The sequence below is a fragment of the Rattus norvegicus genome, chromosome 2 (assembly GCF_036323735.1).
Source record: "Rattus norvegicus strain BN/NHsdMcwi chromosome 2, GRCr8, whole genome shotgun sequence".
NCBI lineage: Eukaryota > Metazoa > Chordata > Mammalia > Rodentia > Muridae > Rattus > Rattus norvegicus.
This window is the reverse complement of record NC_086020.1, coordinates 115,321,945-115,334,519: the sequence shown is the minus strand read 5'-3', so window position 1 is coordinate 115,334,519 and position 12,575 is coordinate 115,321,945. Positions and strand designations below refer to the sequence as shown.

General features: G+C 43.2%; 1 protein-coding gene across 17 annotated transcripts in view; it reads right to left on the bottom strand.

Annotated features, from left to right (window-relative positions):
• Mecom (MDS1 and EVI1 complex locus) overlaps positions 1 to 12,575 on the bottom strand; it is a 555,238-nt gene that overhangs the window by 58,533 nt on the left and 484,130 nt on the right. For 15 of the 17 annotated variants that reach the window (XM_039101974.2, XM_039101971.2, XM_063281551.1 and 12 more), the window contains exon 3: positions 38 to 172. In XM_039101974.2, coding sequence (XP_038957902.1) covers positions 38 to 172 — 135 coding nt within the window. Of the gene's footprint in view, positions 1 to 37; positions 173 to 1,307; positions 2,701 to 2,770; positions 3,810 to 12,575 lie in introns of those variants that run through there. The other 2 variants (XM_006232250.5, XM_006232249.5) reach the window with 2 other exon arrangements.

Sequence of the window (12,575 nt, the reverse complement as noted above, 5' to 3'; positions counted from 1 at the left end):
GCTCTCAAAGAAAGACAAGAAAATCTTTACGACATACCTGATCGTTTATCTGGCATGCAACAAGGTTGTGCTGATCGTAGCAGCCAGCGAATCGGATGTACTTGAGCCAGCTTCCTACATCTGGTTGACTGGCATCTATGCAGAACTTCACATTGCAAAACTCATCTAAGATCTGGGAGGAAGAAGATGAGAACAATAAAATGCCACATCGCTCCATTGCAGCAAGGAGTCAGTTTCGAAAATATCGCATTGAAATGCAGATTCTCCCTTTGAATCTTTACAAGGAAAGGGTCAGACAAGCACGCATATTATTAAAGGAGACATAAGTTATGCTGCGTTTTCAGGAGGCATAGAGCAATTGTAAGCACAAACACTGGTTAATTGGCTTCAAAATAAGCTTGCTTCTCTATTATCCATAGGGGGAAAAAACTCATTGAATTAATTTTATTCATTTGTGTTTTTACAGAAGAGTCGTAGAGAACAGCATGCAGAGCATAATATTCCTAAACTAAACATTCAATATTTGGGTTTGGATAATTCAACTGTCAATATTGTAACTCTGGAGTCTGCTCATCTGGGTGAGGGTTTGTGCTTCTTTTCTTTCATTTTAATTCAATTACAAACTTCCATAGGACCATTATTAAATTTATTAGTTTGTATTTCCCCACCATAAAATTATGCTCTCAGCTGAAGAATTGTCCCATAGATGCTTCTAACCAAAGTGAAGAAAAGCAAATGAAATTTATATAAATGTACACATATATGCAAAGCACAGCCTAAGGTTCAGTTCACCAGTGCTAATGCACGACATTTACATCCTACGTCCAGCAAGTGAAACGGCAGAGTGGTTTACAGGTAAGTGCAAAATTAATAGATCTCATCACATGTTGCCAATATTACCTATGGCAGTGTTTATCAATACAGAAGACGTGTGTTTGGCCTAGTCTAAATGTGAGCATGACTCTGGGACGCTTTTAATTTTAAGGTTTCATATACTTAAATCAAGCCTCTTATGAATCATTAAGCTCAATAACTCGATATTAAAAGCTATGCAACCATTGACCTCACAGTAGAGAACGAGGGGCTGATAATGCTATGTCAGTTAATGCAAACTGTGAGGACAGTTTCTGCTCCAGACTAAACAGCCTACTCCAGAACAAGAACTAATGACTTAAATAGCCCTTGAACTCTGCTCCTGCTATACCTGCCTGGAAGTTAACATGAAATCCTTGGCTGTATGGACTGAAAGCAGCTTTACATAGAACTCCAATAACCATCCACTTGCAGATTTCAAGTCATTAACTCACCATAAACTTCAGGAACTCAGTCCTGAGCGTTCCAGTCTAAAGCACTATGAAGAAGCCCTTGACCATGAGGCCCTTGAAGGGCAGTAAGTCGTCCTAGGACTTTAAAAAGAAAAATGATAATGGGAGAGAAAGACAATATTTGTTCCCTCTCCCCCCTTCCTCCTCCCCACACTAACTCCATACTCTTTCAATGGAAAAGGAATTTTAGCAAATGCATTACTTATAAAATTGCAAGCATTAAGATGTTTCTTCAGCTCTCAGGGCTGGATAATGCAAATGGCACTGTTTTCTCCCCTTCTCAGATATAGACAGAATGAAAAATTAGCACAGATTTTAAAGTTTGCTTTTCTTTTTTTCGGGTGGGATTGTTGTTTTGTTTGGGAATTTATCCCGATTTGGGGTGTGTCGTTTGTTTTCTTGACTAAGAAGAGAAGGGGTGGGGAGGCATGTCAACTGACACACCAGAGAAATATTTAATAAAGGAAATTGGTGAAGCCGCTGTAATGCTACACTGGTCTCATCTCATGCTGCAGAAAGACGTGGAAAACTTGTTAATTTCAAAGTCAAGAATCCTCTACCCGTTCAGCTTTCAAGCAGAGGTAGGGAATTAAAGATTACATACTGTGCACATAAAATTATAGGTGTAATTTTATTTCGTGTTAACATCCCTGCCGCTGCCACTGTCAACAGGGAGGCTAATTAAAAAAAAAAATCATTTCCAAAGAATGTCTCTCTCTCTCTCTCTTTTTACATAATGTTACACGATTATTCAAAGGTTTCACCAACATACTGATTCCTTGCTCTCGGTATTCCTGCCCCAAGGCTGCCTGACTGTCTTCACTCCTGGCAAGCTATTCACTTTTGACTTGCTACCAAGACTTCATGTATATCCAAATGTCTCAATCACCTCAGAAATCTGAATAAGATAAACAGCGCATCTTCTCCAGTAACACAGTCCTGCCTTCTCAAACGCTGTTAAGCTTCAAAATAACAACAATAATAGTTTCTTTAGGTAGATTTGAGAGAAAGGCCCTTTCAAAAGAAAAAAAAAAATACCCAAACGAAAAGGGGGGAAAATCCCAGCCTGTAAGCCAAAAGTCCGAATGTGACTTTCTCAAGGCAACACACTCTGTTGGCCAGTGAAGCTGTTACTTGGCAAGGTGGGACTCCGCCGAAAGCCACTTCCAAAGTCGCTTGGCTGGTGCCAGGAATTCTGATTTTTGGCAACCCCACCTTCTGCGTCCCCGAACCTGACCGACAGAACGTGGGAGGGAGGGGAAGGAGGACACGAGAGCCGAGAAGGCGGCAGCCAGCCGGGCTGACCCACCCGAGGCAGGCGGCGGAGCCCCAGCGACCAGGGACGCTCCGGGGACACGGGGACCTCAGCGCAAACCCGGGACGCAGACGCTGTCCCCAGCGACACCCTGCCCACAGCCAAGACTTTTTAAAGTGAGTTCGCTTACCTTCTGATTTCTACGGCCCCAACTCAGCAATCAAAAGCAATCACAGCAGAATTAAACAAAAATAAAATCAGCAGCAGCCCGGTACTCGAGTTGGAAAATCTTTTCAAAGAACACCCGCCAACATTTCGAGATATTAAAAAAAATATTTTTTTTCTTTTTAAATAAAAGCCTCGTGTCTCGACTTCCAAATGGGTATCTGATAAGTTTGTCGTTCCCTGGGAGCTGATCACCAGGACCATGCGTTTCGGATTTATTGTCCGCCAACAGTGTTTTAAGACCAGAATTGAGCCGTGTTTGGTGTATTTGGGTTTTTCCCCCTTCCTAAAGGAGCTCGCAGCTATTCCTTCTGGTCTCACTACCTCCCTCTTTCCTCACTTTCTCTTGTTCTTATCAGCCCGATGTGTAATGAAAAGTTATCTGAAACCTACTAAAACTTCTCCCACTCCTCTCTCGCAGCTCTAGGAGCAAGACCCGCAGGAGGAAAGTGTGCGAAGGTAGGGGGCCTGCCAGGCCAGGACGGCCCCCCAGATCCTCCCAGAGCCTTCTCCGGGCCAGACCCTCACCCGCTCGTCCCCTTTAGCCACTCCGCGCCCAGCCGCAGGGTTTCTATTTCATGAACTGTCTCTTTAAAGGGGATCTGCTCGGCCATCCAGAAAGAAACCGGGGCGAGGGAGAAAGGGAGCTATCTCCAGAGTGGTCGGAAGCCAGACGACGGGCTCCTCTTTCAGTAAATTTTTAAAGTGACAGCAGCCTCCTCTGGCGGGAGAGGTCACAAAAAGGTCGCCAAGACCCAAGTCCTATAGGGACAGACTGATTATAGATGCACCATCCCCTGAAACATGTAGATTTCTGCGGATAAACAACCAATGGGGAGATTTCTCCAGGCAGGATTTGTTTCCCGGGGGAAATCTCTTTGGTTTTGATGTCCTGAGCACAGGGGTTAGTGTGTGTGTGTGTGTGTGTGTGTGTGTGTGTGTGTGTGTGTGTGTGTGTGTGTGTGTGTGCAGTGTGTATGTGCAGTGTGTGTGTGTGTGTGCAGTGTGTGTGTGTGTGTGAGAGAGAGAGAGAGAGAGAGAGAGAGAGAGAGAGAGAGAGATGGGTGGGGGATGGGAAGGATAGGGTGGAGAATTGCTTTCAGGGGTGTGAGGATGCCTCCCCAGGCAGGCTGGTAGTTTGGAAGCTCTGGAGGCGGTCAGGTTAACTCTTAGGATTAAGAGATACTGGCTCACACTAAAAGTCTCAAGACTGCAGCTTCGAGAGTGAAAACTGACAGACATTTCCAGTTTTCAGTTAAGCATAAACAAATTTTAAGTTTGTACTTAAATTTATTCCCCTCATTTTTATAGTTAGGTCCCCAGAAATGTGTACATTTTAAAAATCATCCCCCCCCAACACGCACATGCACATAAGAACAAATCTTAAAAATCTAAAGCATTATTTGCATATCTCGCTCTCAAATAGATTGTAGTAGGTTGAGAATCTTTTCCAAGTTATTCAAAAGCCCTTGACTCCCCCAGAATCCAGTTATGCAAGCGCTTGCTTTAGTGATTCATGCTTTATACATTAGATAACTTTATAATAAGTTTGGGCACTTTCTATCAATACAACGCAGAGATGGCATTGGGTGAAAGAATTTGGGGAATGGATAGCCAAATGTAAGAATCCGAGTGTTTATTTGTAGACAAAGTTGGATAAATTTTGTTAAGCCCACCAAATTAATTGGAAATAAATGCTTTTGATGAGAAAATTCCATTCATAAAAGCAAATAGAAATATCCAGCTCACCCACCCACCAAGAGAAGACAGGGAACCCCACCCCCCTTGCTAGCCAAGAGATCTGCCTGTGAGCTAAATCCCTAACCCTCAGATCCAATTTATTCCCGACTCAACAATGGAAAATTTAGTAAAATACCTAGCTCCAGGGGCAGCTATCTAGCATGGGTGGAGCTAGTCCAAAGGCTTAGAATGTGTCCTGATGTTAAACTTTTATCTGTGAAGCAGGTCCCACAGTAACACCCACTTTTTGTTCTCTCCAAGTGCAAGCTTCAGTGAAAATCTAGTAGATCTTTATTTTCCCCCAAAATGCTGATCAGAAAAACAAAAACAGTGTCAGAAGACAAGGAAGTGGGTGAGAGTAAATGACAAGAGGTGGTGACTAATTCATTTGGGTGGCCTGTTATCTGTGACATTGAACTGTTATTTCAGATAATGGTCATTGTTTGAAAAGGGGGGGGGGGAATCTCACAGCAGTGGTGGGTAAGACAGGAAAAAATTCCTTTGTAAATAACCTAAGCATAAAGATATTCCCACAGAGCCCTGCCTGAGAATTGTGAGGAGACGGGGCTTCCCTGCATTGATCGCAGGCCCTTCCTCGACTTGCCCATTGTTGAAGCGCTTTTTTTTTTTAATTTAGCCATAAATTGGACTAGCCAGAGCTATGAGCTGTTCTATTTTCTTCCTGTCAGGATGAGAGATTTGTTTTATGATGCATTGTGTATTAAATACAAGTAATCTGGGGGAACTGACTGCTTCAGACACTTCACTTTGATCAGGGGGTCTGGGTGTTCAGTGCCCCAAACCATTCCCAGCCCCTACCCCACCCCATCCTGGCCTGCAACACCCACTGTCTAACATTTTTCAAAGCTTCTCAGAAAAGGAGGGAACGTTGGTGGCCAGACAAAGGTCTTGGGACGGGTCCTGACTAAATTCACATTTCGGAAAAACAAACAAACAAAAACAACAACAACAAAAACCTTTGAGGCTCCCCCCACACACACACTTATTAGCTTCTGGTGTGGGAGGCGGGGCGACGGGGCTGAGTGGGATTCCTGCAGGTACGGCTGGAGGCCGGTAGGTGGCGATGTATCCCGAAATAAAGTACAGTGTCTGCAGCCCAGCAACCACCAGGATCTGACAGCCTGGTTGCAGCCTCCAGTTCACACACATGCACAGCATGCACAGGCCCCGGGACACTGTCTGAGTGGAAGACGCTCCTACCTCTGAGATTCCTGTCTGCAAAACACAGTCTTAATTTCCTCCCTAAAACTCTGGGAGGACAGAAAGGATCCACGCTAATATTACCACTGTTAATGTCTGTCTCTAATTAAATAGTAGTAATATTGATATCGTGATTATCACTCTTGTACAACAAATAAACTGTAAGAAAGATTACAAGGCAGGTTCCCCCTCTCCCCACCTCGTCCCACCCCATCTCCTTTTGCTTCCTTTTCAGTAACTTCACATGAAGACAGCCATCCTGCTTTGTCTTGACCTAACTTGAAATTTAGAGGAAGAGGTCCACAACTCCATAATAAGTGACAAGTACCCCCCCGCAACCCGGGCATGTTGTCTTTCCAATAGTAAGCCATTAGGAGGTCTACCCTGTCAGAAGAAAAACAGGCCCAGACAAGGGTAGAGGACAGGGTTTTGCAAGGAGTTACGCTTTTCTTCCCTGTAAGCTTGCTTCCGGTTAGGAGGTTTCTAAAACAATAAATAAATCCAAGGAGCCAAATACCACCACCAACTCCCTTTATTCCTTGGATTTCTAGAGCAATCTGTTTGCAGTAGTTACCAGTTACAAATTAAGCCCCTGCAAAGCTGCTCTCCGCAGTAATCAGGAACACTCACGTTCTGTGGAGCTTAGCACCGCCCTTGCAATGGACTATTAAAAATAATGGTTTTACCTTAATCTCAAACCAGCTTTAATTTGCAAGCATGTATCAGGAAAGATGATCTAACTATCAGGGGGATGGAAGTGTGTGTGTGTGGGGGGGAACTTTAAGAAATGTATGGCTTTGAGAAAGCAGAAAACAGAGTAGTTGATCAGTTTTTTTGTTTTTGTTTTTCTTTAAGAATCATATGTTAAAACACTTTTTAGTAGCAGTCACTGCACACACTTCTTTTCTTTATTGCTCTTAATTGCTGTTTAACCAAGAAGACAACATTGGAAATAGGAGGTTTGAGCAGAGTGGGTAGATTTTCTAGGAGTTGTAAAGATCTCACACTGGTTGATGGCAGGGCTGGGGTGGGAGGGGTTAATGTGTTTTCTTCCTGGTTTGAAATGGGTATAAACCCTCCTCAGTCCTTTCCTTTCCTCCCCAGGCTGCAAGGACTGCAGAATCTTTAAGAGGCCCAAAGATTTCCAATAAGGCCATGGGCTCTGCCTTCATTGTGTAACTGTTTATTTAAAATAAGTCAATATATTAGTTAAAGCAGTAAGAAGTTAGTGCTCCAGTATTCAAGTGGTTCCCACAGGACTGTAAACCGATGCCTCTTTTAAGCCTTAAACTTCATGGTTGTCCCAGAAGTAAGAGTCCAGCTAATGGAAGCCCTATGGGCATGGTACATGCCAGCACATCATTAAAAGAAAGAAAAGCAGCCCACCGAAAGCCAGATGAAATGACTGCACTGTCCGCTTTTAATGGCTTCCTGTGGACGAACGACCCTGTAACACTCTGCAGAGGACGGTATTTAAAAACAAGACAACTTGCTGGCAGTTTTCAATACCATAAACTTAATAAAGTAGGTTCCCATTCACCCTGACATTATGTTTTGAGTTTATAGAGGAAGGGCTCTTTATAACCTCGGCCTAAGTACAGTCCCCTTAATTCTACAGCTCTGGGTTCTTGGGGTGGCTAAGCAGCCATTGAACTCCAAGCCTGACTTTTTTTTCCTCTTCTAACACTGAGCAAATGTATGGTTTTGGGGGTTAATTTTTTGGGGGGAGAGGGGGATCTCACATGCAGTCTCTCATTCACAGACTATCCGTGAAATCCTGCTTCATACAGTTCATGTCAGCAAGCATGAAATAATTTGAGAAATTGACATTTGGCTGAACAATAACTGCTTGCTAATTAAATTAGCTTTGTGTATAGATATTGATGTGTGTTTAAAAAGAAAATCAATGCTTTGTTTTCCATGGCACAACGGCATGTGGGAAGTGGTCAGACTTTCATCTAAGCCTAAGTGAGACACAAATAAGAAAAAAATTCAGTACATCTTTGGGACCCAAAAGGTGTCTCGCTGATACCTCTACAAATATGTTACCCAGTTTCCCTTCCTCCAAGTCCTCCAAACCCTAACCACCTAGCAGCTCTTTTAAATCTTTCCATTCCATGAGAAGATCTGAATAGAACGCAGTGCTCGGGTGCAGGAACCAGATCAGGAAGCCATGGGATCCGATGTGGCGGACATTCCGTTTGGCTTTAACTATTAATACTTCTTCATTGGGGAAGTATGCCACAAACTTGAACTTGAATTCTGAGAGGCTGGTAGGCAGACTTGCAAGTCTGCCAGGCACAACACCAAGCTGTAGGCACAAAGGCTCTGAACCCCCCAGAGCATCCTGTCAGCAAGGCTCCCCAGAGAGATACTGGGTCGTTTCTGAGGGACTCGGGCCTTTCTTCCTTTGTATTTATTTATTTGGTTTCCTTTTCTTAAATTGACCAATACAGTGCTGCAGAGAGGAGGAAAGGAAAGACAGACAGACAGACAGACAGACAGACAGACAGACAGACAGACAGACAGAAAGGAAATTAAAGGTTTAAAAAAAAAAGGTAAATAAAAAATTTCCCTTGGTCTGGAAACAGGCCCCACTGCGAGCATGTTAATCTCCGCCTCAGTAATTTGGTTCTCCAGGAGAAGACAGAAGCCCTGCTGCTGTGCCCTGCACTTCATAAATCACATCTTTATGTGGACAAGGTCAGGGCACCTAACAGCTCAGACATGGGCCTTTGCAGTGGCTCGAGGATTCAGGCGTGTTTACTCTCCCGCTCGGCTCTCGGAGGAGTCGTCCAGCGCGCTTCTAATTACTTTTGATTATTTTCATTTGCCGGGGTCAGTCTGGCTTGCCGGGACGGCTGGAGGGTAGACTTCCTCCACATCTTGATGTCTTTGTAGGACAGCGCTGTGCGCGGTCAGAAGCAGCACCGCGTGCGTTATTGTCCGTACAGTGTGAAGTCCTCCATAAGCCTATGAGGCCACGTTACCCCGGAAGCTCCTAGTGCCTTAATTTTAACCACACAGTCACAAGCCCTACCTGATCGGTTTCACCAACGCAGCGCCCAACTTTAACACCTGAGCACTTTTTAGGGGGTCTGCACAGAATGAGATCAATCTTTCTGCTTCGATTTTCAAACATCTTTAGTAATGAGTAGCAACTCTTCTGAAACTCAGATGAAATACTTGGCTGAAACAACAGCTCAAGTGAATAAATTATTGTTCTCAAAGATTTATTTCCCAAACTCCAACTACAGCTGCCATATTTAAAATATTTTCGTCGGCTATTTTGATCTATTTCCCAAGCCATTATACTGAGTGGTTGAGGTATCACAACAACAGGGCTTCATTTGAAGTTTCAGTGAAAACCTTGTGAGAAACTAGCCGTTGAATAAAATACAGCAAAACGGGCGGGGAGCACCAGAACAGCATTCGTTTTCTCTGGTCTGACTGTCTGATGCCTTTGATGGGAACACATTCGAGGGGAAAAAGATGGACAAGTATGTATTCACAAGACTAAGAAACAAAGAGTCACAAAACACGACGACATACACCTGTGCCAATAAAACAAAAGGCATCTTTTTCTGTGTCGCCGAGGACATTTTCTAGGGAAAACTGACCACTGTCATTCTCCTAAGTCTTTGCTTCTTTTCTATTTTGGAACAGAACTAAAGCAGTCAATGTGTTTGGAACTCATCTCCACGCTGTTACGGATTAGATTTATTTTTTCATTATTTTATTCATTTTAATTAATTCAGCCTTTCAAGACGGTGTTCGGCACAGTGTGCAGTAACTCCAGGGTCAGCCTCCTCCCCAGGGTTTTAGAATCCCACTCCAAAGCGCGCTCAGCCTCCTACCCTTGTGGAGAAAGTGCATTGGAAGGAAGGCCTGCCTCGTCTCCCCTCCTCCTGTGTACCTTTGGATAAGTCACTTAACCTTTGAGTTGATTTCCATGCGGGTTTCATAATCTCGGCATAATGAGAGTGTTGGGAAAATCCATTGAGTAACGTGTGAGGTGCCCTGACTCCATGGGAACAGGTCAAAATAAGCAAGTCGCACAGCGTCTGTATACCAGACCAGAGTAAACACACATGTACGCACAACACAAGAAGCGTGTCTGGCCTGCAAGCTTGACTATATTTTTTAATCCTCTGTTCCGTCCCAATGTCAGGTGCTCTGATTCTTATTCTGACTTTGGAAGAGGAGAATTCTAACAATTTGTTTGTTTGTTTTTTCCCTCCCTCTCAAGCTGTGCTTTCCTGGAAGATGTTGGTCCATGTCTGGCGTACAGCTGAGTGACTCCATTCCCACCCACTGTGTCCTCTGCTAGTCACCAAGAGAGCCTTATGCACAAAGGTGGACTGGGACCTACACACACATGCACACCACGCGCACCCCTCGGGTCAGAAAAGGCACGCTTACAATGTCCTCTGATAGGCTTCAGAAGCCAGGAAGATGGAAACTCGTTATGATTTACCCCTTAGTGCCTAGGGTCTAGGCTGAAACAAGTACTAAAGAGATATTTGATGAGCAGATGCGTACTCGGTCTCAGTGAGCCTGGATGTGTGTTTAGGACACCCGGGACCATCAGTCTGAGCTACTCTAATGGTTTGGGCACAGATCTACAACTTCCAACTCACCCTGTGCTCATTTCCACGCCTTGTATTGTCCAGACTCTACTGCCCAGCCTTCTGCAGTACCTTATAATGCAGACCCACCCATCAGTTTGGGGGGGGGGGATCATATGAAGCAGTAAATGTAAATCCCAGAATTTTGCATGGAACACAGAATTTGGTCAATACAAAATGACTACTATTGTTGATAGGGCTGATGTAATTATTGTCACTCTGCCTGGAATTCACTTTACCTTGGTGACCTAAGGTTAAATCTTATCTACCTCGCCCCAACCCCCACCTTCTTCCTTTTTGCCTACTGATTGGTATCAGCTGGGTCCAAAGCCTTTCTCCTTCACTGAGCTTCTCTCCTGGATTAAAGCCAGCTCTATGTAGCAGGTTTGCCCTTAAGAGACACCATGATTTAGAAGAATGGATCTATGCACACAGGTACCTTCAATGGTGTCTTTTCACAGTAAACTAAACTATACTTGAATATCTTTTCGAGAGTAAGTAGTTATGCTAAAACACGTTTGACTTAACGCCTAAATTGGCTGGTGATGCTGCCCCCTACCCAGAGGAATCAGTTGATACATAACTCATTGTTTATGGACTCAGTCGTGAGAATTTCCTCCATTGTTGCTGCTCTGAAGTAGAATCTTGACCATTTTGCCACTGTGTCCCTCAAATTCATTTCTGTGTCAGCCTTTTCCCTGGACCCAGTTTAGATTTTCTTTTTTCCCTTTCTTTTGGCCAGGCATCAGCTTTGTTAACCTGTTAAAAGTTGATGTGATCTCTTCCCTCCTCCTTCCCCATGTGAATATCCTAGTGGAAATTCATACCTTTACAAACCTAAATTTCTATGACATTTTTACGCTGAAAATTCATTTCTGAAATAACAAGGCTATAATAATGTACTACTTTACTAAAAACAAAAGGCAAAAATCAATAAATAAAAAGAAAGAAAAACCACACTGCCCAAACTAAACTAAAATAAAATAAAACTTCCACTACATCCTAGTTTATTGGAAAGTAAAAACCTGATCCAAAATGCAATGTTCTCTGCAGCCTGACAGCATGCTCACCACCTTTCCCTGTGTTTTCCCCTACACAGATTATAGCTAAGAACTGAGCATACAAGTGCGTGCCCTTGACCCTTTAACTGGCTCCTTCTCTTGCCTCTGAAGGCCCAGTCACTCAGCAACCAGAGCAAGAGATTAAGGAGATGAAGTGTTGGCTTTGTTTATTAAGCTCACACAACATCTTCTAAACTTTCGGAAATTCTACATCACTTATTATGAGAGACCCTAGTCAGAAAGCACATTGAGGACCACCGGGGGGTACTTTGTGGTTTCCAGGCTCCTTGTAACCTATTCTATGGCAAGAAACATCCTGCACCATCTCACATCCTGGCTGGAGAATTATTCACAGGCATGCCTTATTAATAACAGACATTCTGGGGCTAACTGACATAAATACATCTGCTTCCCGAAGCAGCTCAATAAAAATTATGTGGAAATACTTTGTGAAATATTAAAAGTATAGGTCTTTTAGTTAAAATGTATTTGATCTCATTAGGCATCAAGGAAGGTATTTAAACATACACAAACCCTCTTTCTCTTTCCACTGAAACACACGGGGTAGGGGTCAGGTCTTGCAAACAACTAACTCACTTAGTATCTGTTTTGGAAAAGGGCATAAATGTTCCTATATATACTCTTCTAGTAATGACTCTAACTTTTAACAAATAAGAGTCATAAATAAAGAAGGCAATTATTTTTTTATTCTAGAAACATCCAGAAGGTCTTTCACAAAGGAATTATCATTGGTAAATTCTGGCCAATCAGTCTTTCACCTGTAGACTGTTCAAATTGTATTTGAGTGTACGGTATGAGAACTTTCTAAAGGAATTGTGTAAGATATCATTTCACAATTAAATAACTCATTCCTGTCATTTTCCATTGAAAGTCTCTCTGAAACTTAACTTTCACCACAAGCATATTCTCCCACAGTGCTTCACATCATTAGTTTACTCTTAATAAATATGATTTGACTTTATCTACATGTGTATTTCCCTAGGAGAAAGAAAAGCAGCAAGACACTCCCCAGCTACAGATGCCTGAATTAAACATGAAGAATTCCTCCTAACTGAGTTTTTGACATATGAGTCATGCGTTGGGCCTGCTTACCGCCATC